The sequence below is a fragment of the Halichoeres trimaculatus genome, unplaced genomic scaffold, assembly GCF_033239565.1.
Source record: "Halichoeres trimaculatus isolate MK-OKI-2021-1 unplaced genomic scaffold, fHalTri1.1 fHalTri1_scaffold_3, whole genome shotgun sequence".
NCBI lineage: Eukaryota > Metazoa > Chordata > Actinopteri > Labriformes > Labridae > Halichoeres > Halichoeres trimaculatus.
Genome location: NW_027437181.1, coordinates 21,371,862 through 21,391,629, shown reverse-complemented (window position 1 = coordinate 21,391,629; position 19,768 = coordinate 21,371,862). Strand labels below are relative to the sequence as shown.

The 19,768-nt window shown below is 40.1% G+C and overlaps 1 protein-coding gene across 6 annotated transcripts in view; it reads left to right on the top strand.

Annotated features, from left to right (window-relative positions):
• Positions 1 to 19,768, top strand: part of chd9 (chromodomain helicase DNA binding protein 9) — a 67,305-nt gene that overhangs the window by 35,875 nt on the left and 11,662 nt on the right. For 5 of the 6 annotated variants that reach the window (XM_074665605.1, XM_074665604.1, XM_074665603.1 and 2 more), the window contains 22 exons: positions 1,269 to 1,415; positions 2,252 to 2,320; positions 2,575 to 2,630; positions 3,051 to 3,168; positions 3,468 to 3,554; positions 3,830 to 3,967; positions 4,877 to 4,998; positions 5,995 to 6,238; positions 8,345 to 8,521; positions 8,607 to 8,750; positions 10,584 to 10,839; positions 11,403 to 11,613; positions 12,532 to 12,727; positions 12,972 to 13,154; positions 14,097 to 14,279; positions 14,465 to 14,575; positions 14,717 to 14,916; positions 15,043 to 15,242; positions 15,359 to 15,518; positions 18,232 to 18,321; positions 19,149 to 19,252; positions 19,609 to 19,726. In XM_074665605.1, the coding sequence (XP_074521706.1) occupies positions 1,269 to 1,415; positions 2,252 to 2,320; positions 2,575 to 2,630; positions 3,051 to 3,168; positions 3,468 to 3,554; positions 3,830 to 3,967; positions 4,877 to 4,998; positions 5,995 to 6,238; positions 8,345 to 8,521; positions 8,607 to 8,750; positions 10,584 to 10,839; positions 11,403 to 11,613; positions 12,532 to 12,727; positions 12,972 to 13,154; positions 14,097 to 14,279; positions 14,465 to 14,575; positions 14,717 to 14,916; positions 15,043 to 15,242; positions 15,359 to 15,518; positions 18,232 to 18,321; positions 19,149 to 19,252; positions 19,609 to 19,726 (3,314 nt within the window). The remainder of the gene's footprint in view (positions 1 to 1,268; positions 1,416 to 2,251; positions 2,321 to 2,574; positions 2,631 to 3,050; positions 3,169 to 3,467; positions 3,555 to 3,829; positions 3,968 to 4,876; positions 4,999 to 5,994; positions 6,239 to 8,344; positions 8,522 to 8,606; positions 8,751 to 10,583; positions 10,840 to 11,402; positions 11,614 to 12,531; positions 12,728 to 12,971; positions 13,155 to 14,096; positions 14,280 to 14,464; positions 14,576 to 14,716; positions 14,917 to 15,042; positions 15,243 to 15,358; positions 15,519 to 18,231; positions 18,322 to 19,148; positions 19,253 to 19,608; positions 19,727 to 19,768) is intronic. The other variant, XM_074665606.1, reaches the window with a different exon arrangement.

Sequence of the window (19,768 nt, the reverse complement as noted above, 5' to 3'; positions counted from 1 at the left end):
TGTATGTTTTGGGGTTTTAATGACTCTCAGGACATGAGAGATGGTATGTTATTCATTTTTACTGAGCTGGTGTATATGCAATGTAAAAGATACGTGATTCAAGAACATTAAGGACTTAAAAAGCTAAATATTTGATACGTAGCAACAGCCACATTTCGATTGAAATTAAATGCTTTTTTAAAACAGGATTTAGCTAAACCTTGATTACACAACCTCAATTCCAGAGGAGTTGGGAGGCTGAATTGGAAAAAAATAAATGATGGTTCTAAAAAAATAATTAAAGCCCATATTTGGAAATATAGCAAGAATAAAAAACAAACAAACATTAAAACAGAAAAGTTCCATCATTTATGAAAGGTATAATTTGATAAATTGATTAAAAAACTCCTTTGAGACAGGTATAACAAACCACTGAAAAGTATTATATTACAAAAAATATGAGAGAAACATTTCTAAACTAATTAGGTTAATTTCTAAGATAATTAGGTATGAGAAAGGCATCCCAGAGAGGCTGAGTCTCTCAGAAGTAGAGTTGTGAAGAGTTTAACCATTCAGTGAGAGACTAGGTCAGAAAATAGTTCAGCAAATCCAGAATATTGTTCCTTAGTAAATTGCAAGAATTTGTGATTTTTATTGACTATGGTTCATAATATCATGCAAAGATTCAGACAATCCAGAGAAATCTTCGTGCAAAAGGAAAAAGGCCAATAACTGATACTGGATGTGATCTTTGGACCCTCAGGTAGCACTTACTCTGCAGTGGAAATCACTGCATGGGCTCATAAACCCCTCTGAAAACCATTGTCCGTCAACAGTTTGTCAAATCCAAATTAAAACTGCTCCATGTATAGAGGAAAACATTAGTAAACATGGTTCAGAAATACAAGTGACTTCTTTGGGCCCAAGCCACTTTGAGATGCATTGATATGGAAAATTTTCTTATGGTCTGAGGACAAATCTTTTGGAAATCATGGACGCTGCATCCAGAGTTCTAAGGTGAAAAGGGACCAACAAACTTGTTATTGGTGCACGTGGGTCATATATCAACCATGGCTTGTATTGGTCCTGGTTTTAAGCAGTTTTCACATCTGCTCGGTCCAGGCTCAACCTCACTCCAGGGTTCTGGGGAGAGTTGACACTGGATAATTTTTTTTAGCTAAATTTATATCCTGTATCCCAAGCTCTAATTTTTTTTTTAATTGAACTCTAATGTACTGATTACTTAGACACAATTGAAATGTTTCTTTCCCTTTTCCATGCATTCCTAGAAGAGGCGATCTAATCGCCAGGTGAAGAGAAAGAAATACGCTGAAGAGCTGGAAGCCAGGTTGTCAGACGAAGAAGTCAAGGTTATTGTCAAAGCCAAGAAAGCCAACACTGCAGCATCCAAGGCGCCTTCTCTTCAACTCTTTGTAGTAAGTGGCTTTGTCTTCAACTACCTCAAAGCTTTGAGATCACCTTTATCTTTGCTCTATTTTTCGAAAAGCAAAATGCAGAAGCAGCTAAATAATCTTCATTCCTGTTAAATAATCCACCTATTAAGTGTTGGTTTTTGGTGTTTTCCAAACAACGTTCTATTTAAGAACACTTTCTTGAGAAAATGATCCTTGTAGATATAGCTTAAAAGGACTTCATGTACCGACAAACAAAAACCAATCTGTTAAGGAGCTCTACATGCTCAGCGGAGTGCAGCACAGCCTGTTCTTTTTATCACCTCATTGTGACGTGCAAACCAGGACCCCTGCAGTCTGCCTGTACAGAGAGGAGAGATACACACTTAGTGCTCATTTTTCATACTTAAATTTAAACAGCGAAACAATTAAGAGGGCAGTGTTAAAACAGCTATGTAAAAAGAATCATGGTGGCTGTTGGGAGTCATATATTTTAATCCTGGTTAGCTTTGTCTAAGTCAGTGGTTTTCAGTGGCTCTGATACAGGGAGGCAGATTTTGAGTTGCAGTTTTTTCAACAGAAAATCAAAGGAAAGACTCTAGTCACATAACATTCACCTGCCTTTAACCTTGACCATTGAATTAAGAAATCACAAAAGAAAAAAAAAAAACACTTATTTGGTTAACAAAAGCTGGATAAAGCCAGGTTAAGATTTGTTTTCCACATTCTTTAAACTGTGGTGTATTTTTTGTATGTAGTAACCTCAAAGACCCAGAGAAACATCAGCCCCTATATACAATGAACTGAATGAAAAATGGACGAACTTGATATTAAAACGTATTGATCTACTACATTTGCAGGAGAATCCCAGTGAAGAAGATGCTGCAGTTGTCGACAAAATCATGTCCTCACGTATCGCCAAAAATGAGGTGACATTTCCAGTTCTTTTCCTTTAAAAGTGTTTCCATATTGAATTATTTTCTGCACGACACTAGAAAATGCATAACCCAAATGTTTGGCTAGAAAGTGATTGCCAAAATGCTTTCCTCCAGAAATAATTTTATCTGATATGTGTGTCTATATCAAATCTTAAAAATGTGTAGTGTGATATTAATAGGCTTAACTTAACAGCTTTTGTGTTCTAATGTCTTTGTTTTTATCAATTTCTTGAATCTCTATACAGGTCTCTCCTGGAGTCGTGGTCGAAGTGGAGGAGTTTTTTGTAAAATACAAAAACTAGTAAGTTTATTGTGTACTTGTAGCTTCTTGGTTGTTTATTTGAAATACAACACAATGACACCAGAAGGTTGAAAATGTATTTTGGTAATGATATGTGTGTACTTCTGCAAGTATCTTCATATAAAGTGGTTCAAAGTCTACGGATGCACATGACCCAAATCCTACAAAATAGAATACCTGTTCAGAAAAGGCATTACAGAAGAATAATCAGGAAGAACTGTGAGATCATTCAGGCATACAAACACTTTTAAATATTTGTTAACCTAATATGAACGAGGAATAAGCAGCAGAGCATAGTAACATCACCTGACTTCATATTTTACTTGAGATGCAACTTTTAAATGCTTTTTCAAAGTTTCTCTCCTCAATCTAAATGTGTGTTTCTGTTGTTTTGATTTTGTGTGTGTGTGTGTGTGTCAGCTCCTACCTACACTGTGAGTGGGCCACAGAGCAGCACCTGGAGAAGGACAAGAGAATTCAGCAGAAGATCAAACGTTTCAAGATGAAACAGGCTCAGAGGGCACTCTTCTTTGCAGATGTAAGGCTGTGTGTGTGTTTGTGTTTTCGTGTTTACAGACGTACTGTATACCGTTATCCTCATTTTGATGTCAGCAGGTGTGTGTTAGTCTTGTGTGTTCAGTGTTCTTGCATATAGATGTGTGTAGACATTTAATTTGTTATATATATTGTTTGCTCATGTGGGCAGGCAGCTCTGCGTGCATACATTTGAATCTCTTTACTCCTCGGTTGCTACAGTAGTGATGATTGCCTCAGATTCCAGATGGTGAGTTGAAACTCAGGTTTATTGCCTCTTTCTTTACTTCTTGTGTCTCTCAGATGGAAGAGGAACCCTTTAACCCGGACTATGTTGAGGTTGACAGAGTACTGGAAGTGTCATATTGTGAGGACAAAGACACAGGAGAGGTAAAAAAAAAACACGTCTTTCAGTGGTTAATCATATCTGTGCACAGTGTGAGAGTTTATTTGTGTCAGCATGCCTGAACAGGTTTTACTCTTTTTCCGCTTTTTTGTGAAGCTGTTCCTTTCAGTATATCCTCCACTTCAGTGATGTCTTTGTATACCAGAAGTGCCCAAGGCCATCCTAATGGGCTTCCTTGCAGGCTTTGTTAATATTATAAAAGCAGATCATGGCCTCGCTCTGGTCTTTTGCTGTGCTAATTCTAGTCTGCCTGCTGCAGGAGGTGGTATACTACCTGGTGAAGTGGTGCTCTTTGCCATATGAGGACAGCACCTGGGAGCTGAAAGACGACGTAGATCAGAGCAAGATTGAGGAGTTTGAGCAGCTGCAGACAGCTAAGCCAGACTCTCGCAGGATGGTAAGTCACTGGCAATCTTAACAACTCAGGTTTTTTGTATACATCTTCCTCTTTTTATCAACTGCACTTTATTTTGGTTGTATGTATTCAAAAGTGCTTCCCAAAAATGCTGTTTTAGTTTTAAATTGTAGATTTGCGGTAGTAAAATCTTTGGTGAGGATTTGTTTACACCAACCCAACACACTGTACCATAAAATTATTAGGCGTAAACACCCAACATTTATCAACCACACTCTCACTTGGAAGCAAAAAATCTTGGCAGATTGAGCAAACACCTGCCTCAAGTATTTTTAAGAGCAGAAAATTATTCATTTGCCAAAAAAATAACATCCTAAATGTTTTCCAGCTGGTGTTTCCTAATTGATAAATTGTTAGCAACAGCCTGTTGCAACTAAAATTTAGGAGGAAAGAGGAAAACAAAAGCTCAGGCAAAGGCAAAGCCTCCATGCAACAGACTTGGTCGTTTTTGTTGTACAGTTATACTTGGACTACACATAGCAGCATCGAGCTGTACTCTCAGCTTAGGCACCATTTGAGTACTGAGAGTTTTCAAGACAGCATCTCTCCATGCCATATTCACTTCTGTTCACTAGCAAAAGTCATTGACACAGCTGTTGTTTAACTCTTTTTTTATCTGCTTAAAAAAAACAGTATGAACTCACAGGCTTACAGCAAAGTATCCTCTTTATACCATGAACATTTTTAAACAGGTTGTGTGCCAGTGTTCACAAATTTAAACAACACACAGTTTCTGTTCTTACCTATTGACTTGCAGTTATCATAAAAACTACATCTCTCCCCAGCTTTCCCAACCCTGAGGTTACCCCTTATCAATCCCTTTGAGTAAGACATAGAGCATTTTCTTTCCTCAGATGTAGTTTTAAGTGAATCTGAAAATTTGTTTCGCAGGAAAGACCTCCAGCCAATCACTGGAAGAAGAGAGATCAGTCGAGGGAATACAGGAACAGCAACAGCCTCAGGGACTACCAGCTTGAGGGGGTCAATTGGCTCCTCTTCAACTGGTACAACAGGTCAGTGTTTTAATACTTTGTGAATGGACTTTTGTTGTCTGCATGTATACATAAAGACGCCTTGCTAATTCACTGTGACAGGGACACACTGCTATTCTGTGAATGTGTCCTAGCGTGAATAGCTTAGACACACTTCTTAAATAGAGAGACAAGTAAAAGCGTAAAGCTTGATACTTAAGCAAACTGGCTCCTCTTTACATACTGTATATTCTTGTAAGCGCCAGAAATCCCAGGTGAATGGAAGACTACAGTGCATTTATCGATGTACATCCAGAGATTTTACACATGCATTTTATATTTCAAGAGGAATCCTCTGGATGCACTGAGACTGCAGATAATGAATAATAAATCACTTTTTTCATTTTGTGTGTGTGTGGACCACTCTGTGTTTTGGCTGTGTTCACAATATTTGGTTGGGCCTGCAAGAGAGTCAAATTTCCTGTCAAGGTGTACACTACTGCAACAGCGATAGCTTTTCTTCGCCTACGATCACAAAAGAAGCACTGCGCAGTGTAGAATCCGGAGTACACGGTGTCAGTGTGCTTGCATTAACCCTGGGAATTGGTTTTATGTGTGAGCATGCAGGATTTTGTGTTTGCCTACGCAGAGAGATTCATCAGAAGTAGAGAGCTGCTTAAGAGGCCAGTGGGAATACCTGCACGTTGCAATTAGCATCAAGATATAATACCCCCACCCACTGGACAGCTGAATAAATGGTTTGCTGGAGTACACCACGCAGCACAGGCAGTTGTATTTGCCATTATGTTGCTTCTCCTCTCTTTGGACTGTTATTACTGCTGATGATTTTCTCTTCTCCTCCATTGTTTACTGTTTATTATTTAAGCGTTATGGGATTATTCTGATTTGCCTCCCTTTGTGCTTTTATTTCTTCATGTTATCACCTTATTTTTCCTCTCATAACAACAGATTTTGTACGTATCTGAACAGAGCATGACACTCTTTTTTCCAGTAACCCTTGTTATCTCAACCCCTCAGACGAAACTGCATCCTGGCAGACGAGATGGGCCTGGGGAAGACCATCCAGTCCATCACATTCCTAGAGGAGATCTATCGTGTGGGCATTAAAGGGCCATTCCTCATCATTGCCCCACTGTCCACCATAGCAAACTGGGAGCGCGAGTTCCGAACATGGACCCATCTCAATGTCATTGTCTATCACGGAAGCATGGTCAGCAGGCAGATGCTCCAACAGTACGAGATGTATTTCAGGGATGCACAGGTAAATTGTTTTCACTTTTTACTGCATGTTTCAAGCACTAAAACTTAACTTTCCTTCAAGGTGATGAATTTTAAAGTAGTGGAGCTCTAAAGGGAAAAGCTACTTAATACTTATGAAAGTACGCTCCTGTGAAATTTTTTGTTGGAAAGACAAAATTGGATTTTTTAAAATCCAGTCACACACGTCTTTGTAGCCTACAAATTCCTGTCATTCCAATAGTAAGAGATTATTTCCATATTTAAGAAGAATGCAAAGGTATTTTTATCAAGACTTTACTCCTGGGGATTGAAGAATTTACTTTTTTACTGTTCATCACACACTTGTTCTATGAGTTTCATCCATATATTTTAAACATTTTGTGTTACCAGAGCTGTAACATGTTTTTAGAAAAAGCAGTACTTACTTCTCTACAGCTGTCGGTCTGTTTATTCATTCCTGTTGATTTTTAGTTTAAGAAAATCATAAAGAGCTGGCCTAGTATTTTTGTATCAGGTTGTATTGGTCATAGATACATACACTGGAATTGTCGCACACAAAACATACAGACGATGATAAGAACTGAAGGCTTCTGTTCAGTTTACCCACCTGAGTTAAATGTTTTTGAAGACAGGTGGGCAGGAAGCAGCATCAATTCTCTTACCTTCAGAATGGAAAGCAGTTTCAGGTCAATTTAAAGGCCAGAATAGCATTAAGTCCTCTCAATAATGAAATGATGTGTTAAGAAAACGGGAAGCCTGTATTATTCATCAAAAGAGGGTCTGTGGTCTCGTGATCAAAACTCATTCAGAACAATATTACAGAAGAAAAACTATTAGTCGAGAACATTAAAGCAGCCTGCAGAAGCTAATACTTCAGGAAATAAATAAAGGTCTGATTGAAAACATACAGTGGAAAAAACGGTGAATGTATGATTTTTTTGGGACCTGTTATTTTTCAGTCATGGCATTTTTTAGGACATCTTAAATTTACGTCTCAGTACAGTAGAAGTCTTAGATAGCTGGGCTTGCCGAACCTGTTGAGCACGAGAACATCATTACCTACAGTAGGCTGATGGTACTAACATTATATGAACTTCATTCAAAGAAGGCCGCATGCCTCACAATACGTAAGCTGCTGTGTAGCTAGTGAGCCATGGGCTGAGACTTCCTGTGGTTGGCAGGCCATGTGATGTGCCACAACAGGCAGTTAGAGGCTCTTAGCGTTCAGACGAACCGTGGGAGGAATTAAGCCGAACGAGAGCAGAACAGAGCGATGCCGCCACCAGGCTGTCTCCCAGGCAGCCTGTGATGTCACAGCAGCAGCCCCCAAGGGGAGCTCTCTGTCAGCGCTGCTCAGGCATATCAGAGAGAGAGGCTCCTCCACAGCAGTCTGTTGGCTGGCTGGCTGTGGGAGGAGGTTACTGGATAACTGAGTATCCCTAGAGGAGTGTTGTCAAGGCGATAGATACAAATGGAGAGGCGGGATGAAGCAAAGCCTCCCCAGACATACAAACAAATAAACAAACAGCTCGACTCACCACTGCCTGGGCTCTGTCCTGGTTGTGCTGTAGATAATTTCAGATGCAGGAGATGTTCCCTCAGATTGACAGTTAAATGTCAAGTAAAGTAAGCCATGCGTGTCTCTATCAGAAGCATGGGGCTACAACTTTAGTAGGTTTGTTTGGTAAGCAGGTGGGAATAACAACACTCAAGACCTCCTTCTTTTAAACACTTCCATACCCTTTCAGCGTCATTGATAACTACAAAACTAAATGACTTTTTTACACATTTTTTTATCATTTTTTTCTTGTTTGTTTATTTATTTTCTTTTAGATTTCTTTTTATTTACTTATTTTTTTTCCTCTGCATAAATTAATAAAAACATGAAATCAAGAATCACTCTCTTGTTTAATTACAAATTAATACTATTTATACATGCTTGTAAATATGTGATTCAAAATAAATAAACTTAAAAAAAGAAAAGTATACACATCTTTATGAACAGTTAGATCTAACATCTTCTTTAAAAAAACAATTCAGTGTTAAGTCTCAAAATTCTGAGATTTTTTCTGTGAAAGTTTAACGTTCAGTTTTTAAAGTTGTCCTGTATCTCTCCCCTTTTTTCCAGGGCCGTGTAATAAGAGGTGCCTACAGGTTCCAAGCAGTTATCACCACTTTTGAGATGATCCTGGGAGGATGTCCAGAGCTGAATGCCATAGAGTGGCGCTGTGTTATCATTGACGAGGCCCACCGGCTAAAGAACAAAAACTGCAAGCTGCTCGAGGGCTTCAAGCTCATGAACCTGGTACATACAATGAATCAAGTTTTATTTGAACATATCTACATTTTAGGAGAGCTCCTGACAAATAAAACTACCTCTTCTCTTGCAGGAGCACAAGGTCCTGTTGACAGGTACTCCTCTCCAGAACACTGTGGAGGAACTCTTCAGCCTACTCCACTTCCTGGAGCCGGCACGCTTCCCTTCAGAGAACACCTTCATGCAGGAGTTTGGAGACCTTAAGACTGAGGAGCAGGTGATTTTGCTGATGCATAGAGCTCATAGCTCCACAAAATACTTTGTTACTCTGATATGAAATTGTATTGGTACAACTCTTGAGCTTTTTACTCTGCCTTGTGACATTGCTACTTGGCATTTTATTTGAAGGTAAAAAAGATGCTCAAGGAGAGACCACTAGTGCATGTTGGGAGTTTGGTACTCAAGCTGAAAGTTAAAATATTTGAAGCATCTAGCACTTACCACGCGGTACTAAATCTAGAAGCTTATTGTGCCAGGAGGAATGTGAAATCCTTTTCATAGTGAAAGTTGCTGATACTTTAATGCTGAACTCTTCAAGACATAACTCATGTTAGACAGGAGCCTGTGTGCGCAATAAAAAGAGAAGAGTGGTTGGGAAAAGCTGACCTGCCTCTGGGGATCTAGTGGTTACTAAGCTGTGATGCTGTACTGTTGGCACAAACTCTTGATTTTTGGATATGGAGGTGTGTATCAAATACAAGGAAAAACTACTGAAGACTGGTTTTAGTCCCGAACACAGAGATTCAAAAAATAGTAAGTCCACACACTAAATCTATGGCAACATATTACAAGGATACATGCTGGTGCTGTCATAAGAATATGCATATGAGTGAAAGTCTGAAACAAAAAGTAGATATTGTGAAAGAGCTGAGCATTTTAAAAATGCTAGTTAAGAAAGTTATATGCTATAGACTCAATACACATAAACTTAAATGTTTTAAGAATTTGTCTCTTTAATTTTCAGGATTATGGCCTACACCTCAAAAAGATTAGAAAAAAATGGGTATCTCAACATATTATTTTATTTTGAGTTAAAGTTCAGACTATTTAAAGAGAGGAATAAAATGTGGGGAAAATGTAGAAGCAACCAAGAATTGTTAAGAAAAGCTACTTCAAGAACTTGGGGGAACTGAAGCTGGTGTCAGTGCAACCAGTGCAACCAGTGTAACCACGGATGTCAACAGGTCTGGTTTTGATATCAAGCCACTCCTGAACTGCTGATAATGTCTGAAGCCTCTTATCTGGGCTAAGGAGAAAACAAAGTGTATTATTACTCAGTTGTCCAAATTCCCTTCTCAAATGGAAATTGAATTTAGCATTTCAAGGTCCAAGAGTCTGAGAAGAGAGAAACAGAAGCCAAGCTGTTTTAAGTCCAGCAGAATCTGATGATTTGTGATGCCATGTAATCTGCTGGTGTCGATCCATTGTTTTTTTTATAAGTCCAAAGTCAAAAAATCTGTCAAGCAGGAAATTTTAGAGCACCTCATGCTTGTGATTGCTAACAGTTGTTATGAAGATGCTCATTTCCTTTCCCCGCAGGACTTGGCACCTGTCCACTGTGCCAAAACTACCTCCGTATGGTGTTCAGTCCATGATATTCTTGTACATAATACTGCAGCCAAATTGTGTCACCTGAACCCCACAGAAAAATTGTGGGGTATTTGTCAATAGAAAGATGAGAAACATCCACTTTCAAATACAGACAAGCTGAAAGCATCTACTATATGAAACTTGGCTTTAGTAACACCTTAGCTGTGGTAGAGGGTGTTCATCCTGTGTCATGCCACATGCAAGAATTTGACCTTTGTCTAGCTCAAATTCTTTTTTTTCCTTTTGATCAAATGGTAAATATTCTAATAATTTGAGACACAGGATTTCTTTTTATTCTCAGCTGTAACCCATATCAATCGAAATCATAACAAAAATGAGTTCAAGAGTTTCACTCATCCAATGAACCACTTTATCTTACCAAGGCTTACAAAGTAACTGTGTAATTTCAACCATTTTACTGGACTAAAATCATCGTTTGTATCATCGTCTGGGCCCACAGGTACAAAAGCTTCAAGGTATCCTAAAACCAATGATGCTGCGTCGATTGAAGGAGGATGTTGAGAAAAAGCTAGCTCCTAAAGAGGAAACAATCATCGAGGTTGAGCTCACAAATATTCAGAAGAAATACTACAGAGCGATCCTTGAGAAGAACTTCTCTTTCCTGGCTAAAGGAGCTGGTCAGGCTAACATGCCCAACTTGGTCAACACCATGATGGAGCTGAGAAAGTGCTGCAACCACCCCTACCTCATCAAAGGTAGGATGGTATCTATCATTGCTTAAATACAGGTTAATGTAGGTACTGAAATGTTAAGTTGTGATCTTGGCAAGCATCGCAGCAGAAGGTCTGCAATTCCACAATTTCCTGTTTAGTCTTCAGATGGTGTTTTGTGCTCAATTTAGAAGATTAAGCTGCTCACTATAATTTAGTACCTTAAGTGGCAATTATACAAGACTCCACACCTGGTAATTGTACCTCAAAAAGTCATTTAAATCTTATCATTCATCCCTGAATCTATCACTTTTTTTGCTCCCATCCAAATTAAAACAGTACCACAATGAAATCTGTACCCCTCACATATCCTTGAACTTATGAAGTCAAATTGCATTTTATTTGGATGTCTGAAACCCCAACATTCAGTGATAGCAAAAGCCTTTGTTGCAGATATGCTTCCACTGTTTCTTTTTCATACATGAACTGAGGGAAGTTTTGGTCTCTACGATTTGACACGCAAAATCTGGGTTAATAAAGTAATGCATGAAACCACATAAAGTAAGAAAAACATTGTTGCTGATTTCTTCCTGTCTTTGTTGTGTCAGGGGCTGAGGAAAAGATCCTGGAGGACTTCAGGGAGGTGTACAGCCCCACTGCCATGGACTTTCACCTGCAGGCCATGGTACAGTCTGCAGGGAAGCTGGTCCTTATTGATAAGCTGCTGCCTAAAATGAAGGCTGGAGGGCATAGGGTGCTCATCTTCTCCCAAATGGTGCGCTGCCTGGACATTTTGGAAGACTACCTCATTCAGAGAAGGTAACAAAGAAGGAACATTGTTCTGTAAAACTCAGACTTAAAAGTGCTCCACAAGTTTGAGAATGTGAATTTTAACACGAAAACTTTTTGAAATGCTGAGTAAAAAATACCCGTCAGTCAGGAACAGTCATTGTAGTTTTGTTTGTTATAGTGGCTTTAACTTTAAGTAAAAAAAAAATGTACACACACATAAAGACATTTCACTTTCATGCAACATGATTACTGGTATTGAAAATTAAAGGCAGCATCTTTCTTTTCCTGTTATTATACAAAACAGTTGATAAGCTTGCCCATGGATCCCTCTACAGGGTACAGAGGTAGATATGGTGCTGACCAGTAATTTGGACTTCTATCAAGCTCATAGAGTAATAATATACAATTTTACTATCAGCATCAGAATATGAGCTCTATATCCTGACTTTGTGTCCATTTCTACCTCTTCCATTCTTCTGGCTTCTCACCAGCAGCTGGCGCAAACCCTGAACTATTGTAAACACATGAGGTGCTGTGCAGCACAGACCTCAGACAGGGTTCAGCAGCAGGTTATTGAAGCCCTTGGGGCTTGACTACATGAGACAAACAGTGTTTTCTGTGAGTCTTCTCTTGACTACCCTGGGGAGTGCAGGGGGTCGGTTTGTGGGAGGAGATGAGAGTGGACACAAGATGAAAGAGCATAACACCCCCAGAGTTGTCTTCAAGTGTGTTGTTTACAGCGGGTTGAAGGAAAGTCAAATAAACATATGGTATCAGTAGGATACTGCCAAGTTAGTAAAGGTTTGAACAAATCAGACAAAGCTTCATTTGACTAATTATCCTCAAATAAACCAAATATTTTCAGACTTTTTTGTGTATATATTTCAGATTCAGTGGTTTTGTTGCAATGAACATCCACCATGGTTCATATGATCTGTGTTGCAGGTACCTGTATGAACGGATAGATGGACGTGTTCGGGGGAACCTGCGGCAGGCAGCGATAGACCGCTTCAGTAAGCCTGATTCAGAGCGCTTTGTGTTCCTCCTCTGTACACGAGCTGGTGGCCTAGGAATCAACCTCACAGCAGCAGACACCTGCATTATCTTTGACTCTGATTGGAACCCGCAGAACGACCTGCAGGTACGACATAACTACCTGCACTAAGTCACAGCAAACCTTTATGAATGTTGTGGCATTAGATATTCCTGTTGATTATCTCTTGTCCGACATCTGTTCATGTAAACAAATGTTAAAATGCAATGCTTTACATGTTGTCCAATCAAGATCTAGTGTAAATGTTAATCAATGATGCAGTATGCCTTAATCTAGATGGGTGACTCAAACTGAAGATATAGCTGCTCTACTCAGTTTTATGTCCCTACAGGCTCAGGCTCGCTGCCATCGGATCGGTCAGAACAAGGCAGTCAAGGTGTACCGCCTGATCACCAGGAACTCGTATGAAAGAGAAATGTTCGATCGAGCCAGCCTCAAGCTGGGCCTGGACAAAGCAGTGTTGCAAAGCATGAGCGGGCGAGACAACAGTCTGGGAGGAGGCACCGGGGGAGGGGTAAGTTTGGGAAATTTTCCAAATGATTCGAAACAGAAACGGAGAATTAAATCATTAATCATGCTTAATTAGTTCATTTCATCTTCAAAGAGAAGGGATGTTTGATATTTTCATTTCTAGCTGGACATTAATATTTTTTGATCAACCATCTCTCTATGAAATGATTACACTAAGACGCCAGAAACCACATAAGTCTGATGTTACACCATGATAATAATACAGCCCTGTTTAGTTTTTTTTTTTTTTTTTCAGATTTATTGGTGAATTAAATCTTTAACTGTGTGTGAATGAATGAGTGAATTCACAAAAACAGAAAAAACAGAAAAAAAAACAGATTTCTTCTGTTTGTTGTTTTAACAGTAATACAAGTCAACAGTTTATGATATCATTACTCCTAAATGAACAAACAGATGGCAGACAACAAGACGGAAAACAAAGAAAAACAAATGTGCTCAAACCCTCAAACTTGGAGCTTGCTCTTGAGATTTCTACTTAAAGTGTAACCAATCCTATTAGAGTCTAATCTCTTTGTGAGGGAGTGTGTCAACAACATGTGAAATGTGTAGGTGGATGTTTAACTGAGGTTGGTGTCCTCTGAGAATTATCTCAAGTATAAGGAAGTTGAGCCATTAGCAGGCCTCCACATCGATTGTTCTTCATAAACAGCTGCTGCAGTTAGATTCAGGGCTGCTAGTGGGACAAGTTTAATAATGCAGCAGGTGTGTGTTTGATTAAATGTTTAGTTTGTGTGTGTCATGAGAACTACAATGTTTTTAAGGATACCAATCTGTGTAGTGTTAGGTACCATGCTGTTAAATGTTCTAACTGATCAATTTTGTGACTCAAAATCGCTAATTCCTCCATCTCTGAATGGGATGCCTCATATAGATAATGGGTGGATATTGCTAATTTTCATTTCTGAAATACATTCTTCTCCTGTAGGCTGTGCAGCAGCTGTCTAAAAAGGAGATTGAGGACCTGTTACGACGTGGTGCATATGGGGCAATCATGGATGAGGAGGATGAAGGGGCCAAATTCTGTGAGGAGGATATTGACCAAATCCTCCAGCGCAGGACAAAGACCATCACCATCGAGTCTGAAGGACGAGGATCTACCTTTGCTAAGGTGACAGTCAAAGACTCCAAAAACTGCTCTAACAAACTTTATTTAGTTCTGGTTCTGTTAACATTCATTTCATGTCATACAAGATAAATTATACGTTCAACATTTCATATGGTACTTTTAAAATGTAATGTTCAAATTACAAATGCAATCATATTTTAATTTGTGATTCATATTTCTGCTTTCAGGCTAGTTTTGTAGCATCTGGAAATCGCACAGACATCTCTTTGGATGACCCCAACTTCTGGGACAAATGGGCAAAAAAGGCTGATATTGACATGGAAATGGTCAACGGCAGAGTACGTCATACGATTCACAGTTGGTTTTACAAAGCCTGGCATGATTGAGACATTAACAGGGAGGTTAATCTTTAGCCTTTGCACATCTGTGAAAAGACATTTCACTAAAAGTCTTGTTTGTTCTCGGTTCCCTCTCTACAGAACAGCTTGGTGATCGACACTCCTCGTGTCAGGAAGCAGACAAGGCCATTCAGTGCGACAAAGGATGAATTAGCCGAGCTCTCTGAGGGCGACAGCGATAGTGATGATACCAAACCAAAGCTCAGGCGAAACTATGATCGGCTGAACAGCTATGGACGCACGGAGTGCTTTAGAGTAGAGAAGAACCTGCTTGTTTATGGGTGAGCTGACTTCTGCCACCTAAATTAAGTGCCATGATACAAGTGTGCTCTAAAAACTTGTGAAAAATAAAAGGAACTTTTCTTCAGAAATGATTTTTTTAATTTCTTTTTCCTTCTGTTGTCCAGTTGGGGTCGTTGGAAAGATATTCTAAACCATGGGCGTTTTAAGAAGCAGTTAACAGAGTGGGATGTGGAGTCCATCTGCAGGGCTCTGCTGGCTTACTGCCTGGTCCATTACCGTGGAGACGACAAAATCAAAAGCTTCATGTGGGACCTGATCGCCCCTACTGAAGATGGACAAACCAAAGAGCTGCAGAACCACTTGGGTGAGTCTCAGGACTTGTAGCTTGAATATCACAAGCCCTATCTCAACACACATCAAGAGGTTAGATTGCATTTCCTCCACTTCACCGACAATGCTCCATCTCCTTGTATCCTCTAGGTTTGTCAGCCCCAGTGCCTCGTGGCAGAAAGGGAAAGAAGATGAAGACCCAGTCGAGCTCTTTTGACATTCACAAAGCAGAGTGGCTACGGAAACACAACCCAGAGCACATGCTTCAGGACGATGGCTACAAGAAACACCTCAAACACCACTGCAACAAGTAGGCGGCTCTTCATTCCACCCAGCTTGTATTTCACACTTCAGTCAAACTCACTTAACATCTGGATCAGAGTAAAAGAATGAACTTTGCTCTCCTACAGGCAGACAAGAGTGCTTTTGCAGCCACCACGTTACAGTACAGAAATGTTCTGAATGATCTAAAATAGATTCATGAGATAAAAAAGAGCCACTTGTAGCGCTGTTTGTTTCCCGGCTTTAACTTGTTCACAGCACACATGGTGATTAATAGGTAAGGGTTGGTTTGTTTTATTGCCTGTGGGAGAGAGAGTGTGTGTGATTGTCTGTGCTTAAACCTTTGTGCTATTATAGAAACTGGCAGGTGGTCATTATTCTCCTCTTGCACAGATTGTATCAGTTTATTTTTAATAGAATGAAGCCTAAGTGAAAAATGAAAATACAATTTGCACGTGGCTCAAATTCTAACCATGGCACCTCCAAGCCACAGTAATTAGGAGGCACTAAAACATCTATTGGAGCTGACAGCAGACTGATTCATTAACGGACACTCATCACTTGGAGACCAGCTGACTGATATGATTGTTAATGAGACTTCAGCCCAGCTAATGGCCACCATAGATCTCTCTTATTTACAGACAGAGGGAAAAAGATGGCTGCTATCAAAACATGGGCTGCTGAGATATCAGGCTGAATAGATGGCTTCTGCCTCTTTTTAAACCGGGTGCTCATGCTCATTGGGCTTTGGACGCAGAGCGCTGCAGCTTCCATAGAAAGTTCTCCTTTGTTTCCCGGTCCAGTTGTGCTGAATCCAGGGATTATCTGATATGTGACACACCGGGTAAACGGGGACGCACTGCCAGCAGGGTTTGCTGACTTCTGCATTTTTCACCCCGAGGACCTGGAATGTGACTGGTGGGGTAGAAAGGGATGGGGGAGGAGGTGTTGATTGGCCTCCTTAACAGAACAGTTGAAGTAGGACAGAACTCATACACAGAATGAAAAATATAAAAAGTGGACCAACAAGTTTTTATTCAAGCAGAATCACATTTTCACTCTTTACTGTAAAAGTATTCAAAAACTAGATTGTCTGCAGTGTGTAGGATACAGTTGAACAGTTTATGTGTTTTTGATACAGAATTTGAACAGTGACTTGAGATCTTGTTTTCTTTGAAAAGATCATGAGGGATTCTTTGCATGCCTCTCGTGTAATGCATGCTTGGTTTATTTGCCTCTAAAAGACAGCGTATGACTGGGCTGAGATCCTGCGCAGCCTCTGACTGAACCACATTGCACACACATAGACACACACACACGCACACTCTCTGACTAACAAAGGCTTGGAAGAAGAGCGATGAAGGCCCGTGCTGACAGGCAGAGGAAGCAGCAGCTGCTCCTGGGCGGGTCCAGTCACACAGGAGGATAGAGGGTGGAGGAAGGAGGAAGTTCAAGACTTTGAATTTACCAGAGCCACAAGTGCAGACAGGTCACCACAGACATCCATCACTCTGACAGACAGACAGCCTTGGAAATGTTCCTGTCTATGAATCAGGAAAGGGTTTTAAGTTCATTGAGAACAATATTTAGCTGAATTACAGCACGAAAAAGAAAGAATGCCTGGTATGAAATAGTTTATCAGTGAGTAAAGCAGTCCACAATTCTTTTAGTGAAATGAATGCAGAAGTTTTGATAAATGGCTTCAAGTACAGACTATTAGCGAGGGTCACTGTTCGTTTTGAGAGGTATTTTTTCAGGCTCTTGGATTTGTTCTTAATTATAAAACTGTTTAGACTTCAGTTGTTTGCTGACACGGTTAGTTGTGCTCCATGAGGGTAATTTTCTCATCTGTCTTAACAGGAGGCTGTAGAGAGCCTCATTCAGAAATCTCTCATCGTTTGACAGTGTCAGAGGAGCACCCTGTATCCTCTCAGTTGACACCACACTGAGAAGAACAATTGTAAGACGGCTAATAGCTACACAGCCGTGCAAATCCTCCACAGAGTCTCGCTCCGATGCCAGAAATCCTTAAAACCTCCATGCTGAATTTTCCAACAGCAGACATTACACAACAGAATTTAATAATCATTTTGTGTTCAGACAAAATGCAAAATCTCAGGGCGTACCAGACATTACAGCCTGGCACACCGGCGCAAACACATTTCCCACCACTTGACTGTGTCTTCGCTCAAAGCCTGCTGGCTGTGATGTGTGATCATGCATCACAGAGCTAATGTCTCCCCTGTGAGTCAGCCTCCCTCTACCTTGTCAGCCTCGGCTTCCCAGCCTTCATCTACTGCCAGAGCACGACCACATGACGACTGGAGAGAGACTGTTGACTGTTCATTCAGTCGTCAGAGCCGAGCCGTGGAAATGCTCTTGACTCCCTGTGAGGCCTATACACTTATGTCGACTTCAGTCAAACCATAATTCACATTAATTGATCTGGCTTAGTCTGTATTGTGGCGAAAGCTTATGATTAGCAGCTGAACACACAGATCACAGGCATAGGAAGCATATAAATGATAACAAATTTATCAGAATGGATGCTTTTCTGCTTGGTGGATCACGGCTGAATTTTATCTCTTTGCATTGTGTTCAACAGGTCAGAGTGTTTGTGCGTATGTGTGTGTGTGTTTGTTTGTGTGCGTGCGCGTGCGTTTCTCGCTCAGCATTTGTACTCGCTCAGCGTTTGTTCATGGTCAGGGCTTTGTTGTGACCAGTGGGTTTTCTCTGTGCAGGGTGCTGCTCAGGGTCAGAATGCTCTACTACCTGAAACAAGAGGTGATAGGAAGCCAGGCCCAGAAGGTGCTGGATGGCGCAGACTCCAGGTGAGTTCAACTTTGACCTCCTCACACCTTACAATACATATCCAGTCCTTAACTTACCAACATTTTCCCAGTGCTCCAGAAGCTTGTCACAAAACCACTTAAATCTACAACAGCAAGGTTGCACCTATCTCTTTTATTTTCTTCAGTTAAGGTTGTAGATTTTTGTATTCCTAAATCGTACAGTCAGATAGATTTAGCAGCTTTTAATTCAACACTATAGGGTCATGTTTTGGGAATTGTTATGTATTTATAGCTGTTGTACCAACAACAAGATGAAGTCACAATTTTTTCAGTTCAAGTGGCAAGTGTGATCGTTGGCATCTGGTATCCACCTGTTGAAGGAAGGAAGAACCCTCTGCTAAATTAACAAGACGGTTTTAGAGCTCCACCTGCTGGTGAAAATGAGTGTTTCTTCAGACTTTGGCAGCGAGACGTCGAGTTTTGATGAGGCATCTTTAACAACACTATTACAGTGAAATCAATTTATGTCATTATATTATGTATTTCATTTATTTGCCTTATTTTAATTAAAATAGTGACACACTGTAAAATTAGAAGTAATTTAATATAAAGAAAACCACAGTTTCAAATATGAGTTTAAACAGTTATTTACATTAACAGATAAATACTCCAGGATACAACATTTCCACAATATTGGCACTGTATTGTGTTTTGTTAACTTAGATTAAATTGTAAAACCTGAAGAGTTTGTCTGTCGATCAAGGGCTGAATGACATGGCTCATATGAAGAGATCTACTTTATTGCATCTTATGCATGTCCATGCTGGCAACTGGCGAATTCTCTTTCTCCTTCTCTTACATTTTAGTGAGATAAAGATCTGGGTGCCCGACCCCGACCATTCAGAGCTGCCAGCCTTGTGGTGGGATGCCATCTCTGACAAATGTTTGCTGCTGGGCATCTTTAAGCATGGTAAGAAACGTGAGCTCTTACTGTGACTTATTGCTTTAATAATGTTACTCAGAAAAAGAGACCAAGCTGATCTTTGCTGTACTTTCAAAATATGAGTGTCATCGATACAAAGGGATGAAAGCCAGTACAGACATTAAACATTTGCAGTCTGTGATTAACCTGTTATTTTGAGTTTTCCTGGACTCATGGTTTTGAAAAGTTTGTTTAAAAAAGAAAAAGTTTCAACTGAACATTTAGACTTTGTGCTGATTGTGGGAAATCATGCAGCTTGTGTATATTCTTGAATTATATCTAAGAGTTTCCATGTTTTATCTTTTGCTGACTTGTTATTTGCTGATCCTTGTGTGCATGCACAGGTTATGAGAAGTACAACACTATACGTGCAGACCCAGCCCTTTGCTTCATAGAGCGTGTGGGGCGACCAGATGAGAAGGCCATCGCTGCAGAACAGAGAGGCAATGATTTCATGGATGGGTGAGTGCAATGCACCAATCCTGATTTATAAACTGTGTGGGG